The sequence below is a fragment of the Paramisgurnus dabryanus genome, chromosome 24 (assembly GCF_030506205.2).
Source record: "Paramisgurnus dabryanus chromosome 24, PD_genome_1.1, whole genome shotgun sequence".
Taxonomy (NCBI): Eukaryota; Metazoa; Chordata; class Actinopteri; order Cypriniformes; family Cobitidae; genus Paramisgurnus; species Paramisgurnus dabryanus.
In genome coordinates, this window is record NC_133360.1 from 28,411,088 (window position 1) to 28,421,158 (window position 10,071).

A 10,071-nucleotide genomic window follows, 5' to 3' on the forward strand; every position below is an offset into this window, starting at 1 on the left:
AAAATGTTGATAGTTGTGAGTTCATGAAATACATTTTTTTTATTTAATACAATCCAGCCCTATTGTTTTGGGAAACCTGTCAATTCCTGTTAATTTTACAAATCTCCCCATTTCTTTTCCGCCAGGTGAACCACGTACGGACGAGAGATTTCGACTGCTGTTTAGCCGTGCCCCTCATCACAGAAGCCGGAGACAAACTTGAGCTTGTTATTAGCCGAAACCCATTAGCACAGCCGGATGAGGCCCAGGCCCATGACTGCCACCCTCACTTCACTCCTGTAGTTCATTCCCGAGAGCACCAGACCAGCACACTGGACCTGTGACCATTGAGACAGTAACCACACTGGGTCATTTATTGCAAAAGACCATCACAAGGAGCCATGATTCACTCTAATATTATCCAGAATTTGAAAGATTACGTGGAGGAATTACTGTATGAACATAAAAGAAACTTTTTAGCACAGTAGTGGAAGGATCTGAGCCAGTTTTTAAAACAAACTAAAGCAAAACAATAAAGAGTACTTGGACTAATACAATCCATACTGTATAAGGACTTCGCCTCGTCGAATTCAAGTGACATTTTGGTTTCATTTGTTCTACGTCCAAATGTTTACAGAAAGATCCTGCTGTTCCCCATTCCCGTAGGCAATTTTTGTGTAAGTAATGTCTTGGTTTTATTTAACTTTTTTCAATATTAAATATTAACTTGTTTTTTTGTTTTAGGACAATACAAACTGTGCCCAAATGTTTACAAACACAAAAGGATTCTGCTTTATGAGTAGACCTCCGTCAGACTGAACTTCTTGTTTTTTTCCTAAATCTATATTTCTTTGTGTTTTTAAAATGAAGAGCTCTGTTGTTTGAGACACTGCAGGAACATCTTCAGACACATACAACTACAATAAACAGACAAATTACCACTTTTTCTGACACGTACACTATGCACACTATAACAAACAAATGCAAATATCGCACATAAAAACACACACAAACAATTGAGGCCACAACAACAATGCACAAGCTGACCCCCTGCTGATCCAAAAAAAGAAACTTTCTGTTTGATATCGCCGACAATAACACCACCACAGCGTCTCTTGTCAACACCATGTGATGCGACACAGTTCCTCTTTCTTATTTTATAATAGGGTATGAGGATGTCCCATGACTTTTAAAAGCATTAGACATGTTAGAGAAAATCTTGTCTGAAATATGAGAAGTAGTCTGTTTTAAACACATGAAATGTAGTTCCCATATTTTACAACCACAGCGGAATGATTTACAGCATAATTTAAAATCATCTTGCAGTATTTTTTTTTTATTTATTTACATGTGAGACTCTTAAGCAGTAACATTATTAATTCTATTTTCAGAATTTTTAATTAACATTAATTACTTTATTCATATTCATATTATTATTATTATTATTTTGTCCTAGCTTAACTTATTCCCCGCCAGCATTTTTTAAAAGTTGTTTGCCAGCAATTTTTTGTGATTATTACAAAATGCCTTTCAGAAACTTTTCTTTTATAAATATTTAAACATACAATATATCAAATGAAAGAACAGACCATCTGCTTTCAAAAAAAAAAAAAAAAAACAGAAAAACCTGTTTATCCTATCTTCATTTGTTCTCTTTTTATAACCTCTTAAGTATGGGTAGGTTTCTTCGAAAATACCAAATTTTGAGCACAAAGCTGAGATTATTGCATTTTTGTAGAGGACTTTTGTTAGAGATCAGATTTAGAACGAAGATCAAAACATACACAAAATTTTCTATGTTTTTTTAATGAGTTGATGCTTTAGTTTTTTTTTTTATAAATTGGTTAAGAGCGCCACCTAGTTGATAATAGCTAAATTTTAGATTTCTGTAAAAACTCTTCAGGAAGCGTCATCAGAGAAACTTTTTCTCTTAATTGACGAGATAACTCTTCAATGGCGGGGAAATAGTTAATTTTGGCCAAATTTGCATACATGTACACCACTCTGTTACCGTTGCGATTTTTATTCTGTTTCATTTGATTCTTTTTATTGCTAAACAATCAACACAAAAGCTGTATTTAGACTTGAAAGTCCCCAAATTTACGAAATTACCCAATATTTAAAATTGGCAACCCCACATAAAGTTATTTGAAAGTAAAACAGTACATATACGGACAGTTTCCCGCCATTAAATGGGAAAAGAAGAAGAAGTTTGCACATGCGCAGAGCATCCCAGTTTTAGTTATCAATCCGATCAAGTGTTTAAGATGCACACCTGTAACGTTTTTTGTAAGGTATGTTTGTAAAAAAAAAACTACTTCAATGTCCTACAGTAATTTGACCAAGGTCTAGTTCTGGTTTAATTAAATCCCGATCCGGGAAACAAACAAGAAGTTGTGATGCTTATAATGTTGACACTTTTTTAACGCTTTTCCCGCCATTGATGAGTTATCTCGTCAATTAAGAGAAATGTTTGCATAAAAAGTGTTACCGACGTTCATCTGTAATACCGCGATTACTTACCCAATTTATAAAAAAACTGAAGCAAAAAAAAAAATATTTACTAATTTTAAACTCTGTGTATGTTTTGATCATCAGTCTGAATCTGATCTCTAACAAAACTCCTTCACAAAAATGCAATTATTTCAGCTTTTTTGCTAAAATAAAGAAAAATCCCATATTTTATCACCAAAATCAAACTATTTTTTAGTTTATAAGCAGATAAAAAATATAGATATGATGAAACTTTTTGGGCTTTTGTTTGTTTATTTGTTTGTCTATTGTTTGTTTGAAAGCAGAAAGGTCTGTTCTTTCATTTGATATATTTGTATGTTTATATTTTTAGAAGAAAATTTTCCTGAAAGGCATTTTGTGAAACTTGTGAAAATTACAAAAAATACTGGCGGGCAACTTTTAAAAAAATGGCTGACGGCAAATGAGTTAATTATTTTTCTCGCATTTTCAATATTTCTTTCCATTACATACATTCTCAAACCGGCACCACAATAAACTCATGTACTGTATCCTGTATGGGAAGCTTACTATGGGTATGTACTGTGGTACCCCAGCATTCTTCCCTGCATACTTTTCTTTTAACACCCAACTGCTGACACACTGTAGCATTCACACCAGTCCTCACAAATGTCTGCACCTCAAGGGCACGACGTGCACTCTCACAATAGACTGTCACCGAGCTGTCATTGGTCATCGCTGGCCAAATATCACAAATGTTTCCGCTATGGGCTATTTCGGACACAGTGTCACTTTAGAGCACTTGTAAAGCCATCGCATCTTTAATTGGTGTTTGGTACTTGCCAGGTCTTCAGCTGTTACAAAGGTCACTTCACGTTAGACACGAGGGCCCAGAGTCTATTAACCTTAACTAAACATTTACCTAGCGTTACAAATATTTACCTAGTGTCATTGGTGGATCCTGGATGAAAATGTATCCTGATGCAGCCTGATAAAGAGACTAAGGATGTCTAGATTTAGTTTTTCATGTTGTTATGTTTGGATTGTGAGATTGTTGGCTGGTGTAACAATCAGCTCACGCCCAAAGACCAATTTAAGAAATCATGTGTGTTTGTTAATGGTTCACTCTCAAAAAAGTTTACATTTTAGGGCAGCTAGGTATTTGGTTTAATTAAACATATTTAAATGTCAAATTTCTTCTACGATTCAAGTGGATGATGTACAAAATCCCTGTATTTTATCCCACACAAAGTCAAAGAACATTTATTTTTTTGCACTCCAAGTTATGTAACTAATCCAGCTGAAGCCATCAGTTTATTTATCCTCACAAAGTGACCCAAAATGAGCTTAGTTAATGAAAACTTTCTTTGCCTTTTTATAGATTTCAAGTTCCTCAGTTCACCTATTACCATAGAAACCCCAAAATCAGCTATGTTCTGTTGTTTGTCAAAGTTAGCAAGAGATTTTATTTTCCTCCTTTTTAGGAGTTTCTCTCTCATGTGATTGAGTCTTCCCACGCTTAAATTCTATTTTTGAGGCTAGTCCTTAAAACACTAACCATAGTTATTTGTGAACTACATGAATTTATTTCCTCACGTAGCACATACAAAATCTAACTGCAGTAAAGTAGAAAGCACTTATTGTTCTAGATGTTGTTGAATTCTCAATCAAACAATCCGAGCCTCTGTTTAGGCTGGTTGCATTAGGAGTCCCCCAAGGCTCTCTCATTGGCCCTTGCAAGTTTTCTTTTCTACATCTTCCTGTTTCTGTTATGTAACTTTAACAACTGGCTACCAAAGCTGTTTAAAAAAAAAATGAGTCTGCATTCTAGTAGAGCACACGTTGTTTGAAGGTTTCCGCACTGCAGGCCGAAAGTCAGTAAAGACTTGTTTTGGTAGCTACTCTTATTTGTTTCTACTTTCAAAGAGCAACAGTTGTCTTGTTCTCCTTTTGTTTCAGAGACATTAAAATGTATTAAGTGTTGCTGTTTTAAATGTTGTTCACACTATTCCAGTAAGGAAACACGACGGAGGTCTTTTTAATACGTGCAATATAAAGGCCAGAGACAGGCTTTACAAAGGATTTTACATATAAGCTTTATAAAGCTCCAAATGTGTTCATCCCTATGCATTTTCCTGATTAATGTATGCATTGATATTAATGTGTATTTTTGAATGTGTAATATGAAAGCTCTATTCTCTGTATAGTATTTTTATATGGACTCTAAACCTGCTGTTTCCACAGCATATTTGAAGCACAATGAAAACAGAACTGATGAAAATAAACTGAATAAGCCTGTTCTGGTTTGCCTAAACCGGTTTGGTGTCTAAACCCATTCCTCATCAACAGGGGAATGTGCTGATGATATCATTTTCTAAAAAAAAAACATCACAATAAATGATTAAAATGTGAGTCATGTTTTAGTATTTGTTATTCAATTGTGAATTTGTGAGACAGATTATTGAGGACCCGTGAAAACACAGCAACTAAAAATGTCTCACTGCGATATAATTTACTAAATATGTCATACTAATGTCTTTATAATCCAGCATGGTCTTACGAGAATCTATTTTATGAGTTGGCTAATTCGTATGAATTCATATGAAGTGAATCTTACAAAAACATATGAATTTAAAAAAATAAAACGATAACAAAACCCCATCCCTAACCCCAATGTCACAGGGGCAAAATAAAATCGTTGGCACAAATGTACAAATTCATACAAATAGCTACCTCGTAAAATATGTACAAATTTGCATCAGATAGCGTTATAATCTGACATATGTTAAAGTTGCTAATGTGATTTTATATAAAATTGTAAATTCCTTCTTATATTGTAGTCAGATTTAATTTATTTCCACAATTTACATAAAATAGTTAAACTTATGTGGTGCAAAAAAATTATTTTCAAGTAAAAAATGTATTTGTCTTTTTGTCTTGTTTTCAGTAAAACATATCTAATTTTTTTAAAATTAAGATTCTTTTAATTGATGAGCAAATAAGTCTAGTTTTTAGACCAAAAATATCAAATTTAAGTGATTTTGTGCATAAAACAAGCAAAAAAAAAAAAAAAACCCAAAAAAATCTGCCAATGGGGTAGGCAAAAAAATCTTGAAAATTGTTCTTAAACACTACATTCAAGAAAAATTCAAGAAAATTTGCTTACCCCATCGGCAGATTTTTGGGTCGTTTTGCTCATCAAGAAAAACCATCTTAATTTAATAATTTTTAGATATTTTTACTGAAAACAAGACAACAATACTATTTTTTACAAGAACTTTTTTTGCAATGTGTATTGACCCACTGGACCTTCATTGAACAATAGCAGAACAAAATTTGTTATAAATTAGTCAAAAGACTAATTGCGATTAATTGCATACAAACTAAATGTTTGAGTTTGCATAATATATTATGTTTGAATTGTTTGTAATTATGATTATTATATAATTATATAATTATTTATATAAATACACACATACAGGGTCGGACTGGGAACAAAATTCGGCCCTGGCAATTTCCTTGTGGAACGGCCCACCACTGGACTGACGACACCCCCCCCCCCACTCCACACACAAGCCCACCGATACCAAAATCGCCCCTCTAACCCAATGCTTAGATTTATTGAACATTTATATTAATTTCACAGTATAGTTAAAATTCAACCACCTCAAACTCTCTTTGCCATGAACAAAGCTGACACTGTTTGTCGAAGCACCACAAAAACACTTTGCTATTTTTGCACTGTTATATGAAGCAATACTTGTGTAGATGACCCCTTTTATCAAACTCTATTGAATACAATAATATGTAAAGTATATTAATGATAGACAGTGCAGGTCTATAGATTATAAATAGGTCTATAGATTATAAATGTGACCGGTGTTATATGGTTTATGTAGCTTTCTTCACTTTATATTAGATAGAGCAGAAGCAGTAAAAGTGCCTCTCTTTCTATTTCTCTCTTGCAGATTAAAAGATTACCATCTCTTATATCTAAAATGTTTGCTCAAAAAGCAAAGATGGTTAATTAATAATATTTATAAAAATATAAGAAAGAAAGTGCATTGTGACTTTCAAAACAAGAGCCAGTTGTTATAGCCTATAGCCATAGAAACCAGAGCTTTAACGCATTAGCGCCGACTGGTCGATCAGACCCAGGACCCGAAGCATAATTAAACTGGGACCGACCGAGACCCAACTGCCCCTTTAAAACATAGACCCGGAACTGTACGGGTCCTCTGTGAAGACCTCTAATGCATACAACTCTGCTCAAGTTCAGAAACATGGACACAACGTGACACTGAGCTTGCCTCGGCTCACACCCAATTCATAGAGAAACAGAGAGCACGCGAACACATACCGAACTCGTTGGAAGAGACACGTGCTCGCACTCAAATGTCATTATCAAATAGTGTCATTATCACGGAAGAACAAAAAAAGATATGCCAGATATATTTGGGCGGTTGTTAATATACCTGGGCGACTTTTTCTCGCGGATCTTCTCCGCTCCCCCTTTCTTCTTTTTGGAGCCTCTGTTGTCCATAATGATTTTTCTTAAGTGCAAGGCTAAATGATGCGCTATCATCACTGTAGATTTCCCCATAAACCTAGCGGCTGCTTGGACAAATCCATTTGAGGGGTGGGGCATGGGTGCGCGATCGTAACACACACTGAACCTGTCATGAAGAAGCCGAAAATATTTTCCTATCACCCTCCCCCAAATCCAAATGCAACTGCATTTATACATGACGGGCCGAAAATAAATAACTTAAACATTTTGGCATGAAAAAAAAAATAAATCTCGGATGCCACCGGCCCACGTGTCGACCGACCTACCGGGCATTTGCCCGGTTGTACAGATTACCAGTCCGAGCCTGCACACATACATGTATTCATTTAAGAAAGCGTTTATTTATGTATATTTTATATATATATGCAAAAACAAACTTTTATTTTGAATGTAATTATTCGCGATTAATCTTTTGACAGCCCTATTGTAATTGGATTGAAGACCTTAAAAATTGACACATTTTAAACAAAATGTGTATGCACAAAGGTCTTTAGCCTTGAATTGAAAGTCAAATATTTAAAATTATCATGGCTTTCTAGGTTTCTAAATATAGACTGCAATTTTAGACCCATGTAGCAATGATCCAGTTACATCTAATGGAATCACAAAATGTTGGACCAACACCGTGTCCTTACAAAGCATCTAACCCAGTGGTTTTCCAACTGGGTACAGTTTTATAACATTTTATAAAAATAAATTCATTAATCCTAAATTCTGTGTAATGAAACCTCAGTAAATAAGGCTACTAACCACCAGCACTGCAGTGCATCAGTAGATGTTTTGTATAATTCAAATTCTAAGTTTGAGATTGTTTTATGTCATGATTGTCATGGAAATGTTTTTTAATGTACCTCCCTTATGATGCTTTTCAACACCTGGGCTATTTTTAAAACTGAATTGAGCTGTATGACACAAAAAACACAGTTTTATATTTTAACATTTTAAGATTTGGGTTAGGTTAGGGTTAACAACCCAACTGTTAAAAAATGAACAGTTGGGTCAAATATGGACACAGCCAACTGTTGCGGTGAGTTTTGTTGAATGAACCCAGCATTTGGGTTGAAACAACCCCTGATGTTGGGTTTGTCCATATTTGACCCAAATATTGGTTTAGACAACATAACATTTGTTGTTGTTTTATTTGACCATTTTTTTTTAAAAGGCTGTGTTTTAAAAAGCAAAAAAAAAATTACTTTATAAGAAAAAAAGTCTTGTATGCATCGCATTTGTCAGTATCTGATACTGGACCCAATAGAAATCACTCAAGCCATCGCTATGGTTACCTCTTCAAGCCAGCATCCTTTGAATCTGTGAGCTATTATACAGCATCAAGTGTAAAGACTTTCCAACCCAAATTTTTGTGATTACTAAATCGTGTTGTGTAAATATACATAATGTAGGCTCTTTATACATTTCCATACAATTTAGTAATCACAAAAATGTAAGTATGAAACAGCATGTATGGGTTGTCGGCAAAAAAAAAAAAAAAATGGCAATGAGTGAGGTTGTGGAGAGAAAATGTGCTTCTTGCTTTTCGACACATTTTTACCAAATATAGTTTGTCGAGTGCGTCATCGAGTTTGGGAGGGAGTTTTGTGGGTGTTGACGTGCATTTTAATAGGATTGTCACAGAATACTAATCCTGTAAAACAGATGAAAACCAGGCATTTTTAGCGCAATGATCAGAGTCATGCGATGAAAAAGTATTCAACTGATATCATCTTAAAAGCCTAAAGGGATCCGTTGTTGTGTCTTTAGCTGATTTCTGATGATCTGTTAAGAACAAGCTGGCCCTAAAGTATCATGAATCGAGTTTCTTTCCATTCATCTGTTGCAGTTATTTTTATTATGAGCAGCCAACAATGAAGTATTTATGTGGAGGGAGATTACACTCTGAATTTAAGACCGCAAAGCCAAGCTAAACACACAGCAGGTAAAAAAGTCTTGGGTGAACAAATTAAAATTTAAGTTCACTGATAATCTTCAATGTCTAGAGGATGAACTCAAAACTTAACCTTATGTGACGCTCCTTACCATGTTTTGAAGATTAGCTCACGATGCAATACTGTAATATCGTCTTAACTACCCTATATCAATATGAGCCGAATCTGATGCAGATGAACAAGTTGATCGATCAACTTTACCACTTAAGTTCTGGCTGACGTCAGAAGTATTCAGGCCAAACACAACGTACTTGTAAGCTGGCCAATCGGAGGAGACCTTTCAGAATGATGCGCTTTGCCTGCTGCATAACGCGTTAATTTTGCACATAGATGAGCAACAGAAATACACTATGTTGAAATAATATGTTTTTTTTAACCATAAATAATGCAAACACATTGTTTTGCACCAAATACACAAAATAACGTTTTTAGCAATGTAATAGGTGCTCTATAAGAATGGTTGTCATTATAGGCATCAAATGAAAACAGAAATGAATTCCATTATATGATTTGTTGTGTCATTTTTATTTCATTGTAATTTTTTGAACAGACCTTTTTCCAGATATAACTGTAAAAAAATCCTTACATTTTTACTGTTAAGTCTGGCGTCTTGCAAAACTCCATGATTTAACTTCTTAGAAAAACTCAAGGACCTATCCTAAACTGCAAAAAATAATTTTCAAGAAAAAAAATCTTAGTATTTTTGTCTTGTTTTCTGTCAAAATATCTAAAAATTCTTAAATTAAGATGCATTTTCTTGATGAGCAAAACGACCCAAGAAAATAAGTCTAGTTTAAAGACCAAAAATATCAAATGTAAGTGATTTTGTGCATAAAACAGGCAAAAAAAATTTGCCAATGGGGTAAGTAAAATTTTCTTGATTTTTTTCTTGAATTTAGTGTTTAAGAAAAATGTTCAAGATTTTTTCGCTTGCCCCATTGGCAGATTTTTTTGCAATGCACAAAATCACATAGACTTTATTTCTTCAAAAAAAGCATCTTAATTTAAGAATTTTTAGATATTTTTACTGAAAACTAAACAAAAATACTAAGATTTTTTTTCTTGAAAATCATTTTTTTTGCAGTGTGTGCGTTCAAATGACCTGCT

The 10,071-nt window shown here is 34.1% G+C and overlaps 1 protein-coding gene across 8 annotated transcripts in view; it reads left to right on the plus strand.

Annotated features, from left to right (window-relative positions):
• Positions 1–4,837, plus strand: part of grip2b (glutamate receptor interacting protein 2b) — a 172,056-nt gene extending 167,219 nt beyond the window's left edge. For all 8 annotated transcript variants that reach the window (XM_065259795.1, XM_065259798.1, XM_065259793.2 and 5 more), the window contains exon 24: positions 126–4,837. In XM_065259795.1, coding sequence (XP_065115867.1) covers positions 126–323 — 198 coding nt within the window. In that variant the 3' untranslated portion in view covers positions 324–4,837. The remainder of the gene's footprint in view (positions 1–125) is intronic.
• Positions 4,838–10,071: the final 5,234 nt, after the last annotated feature.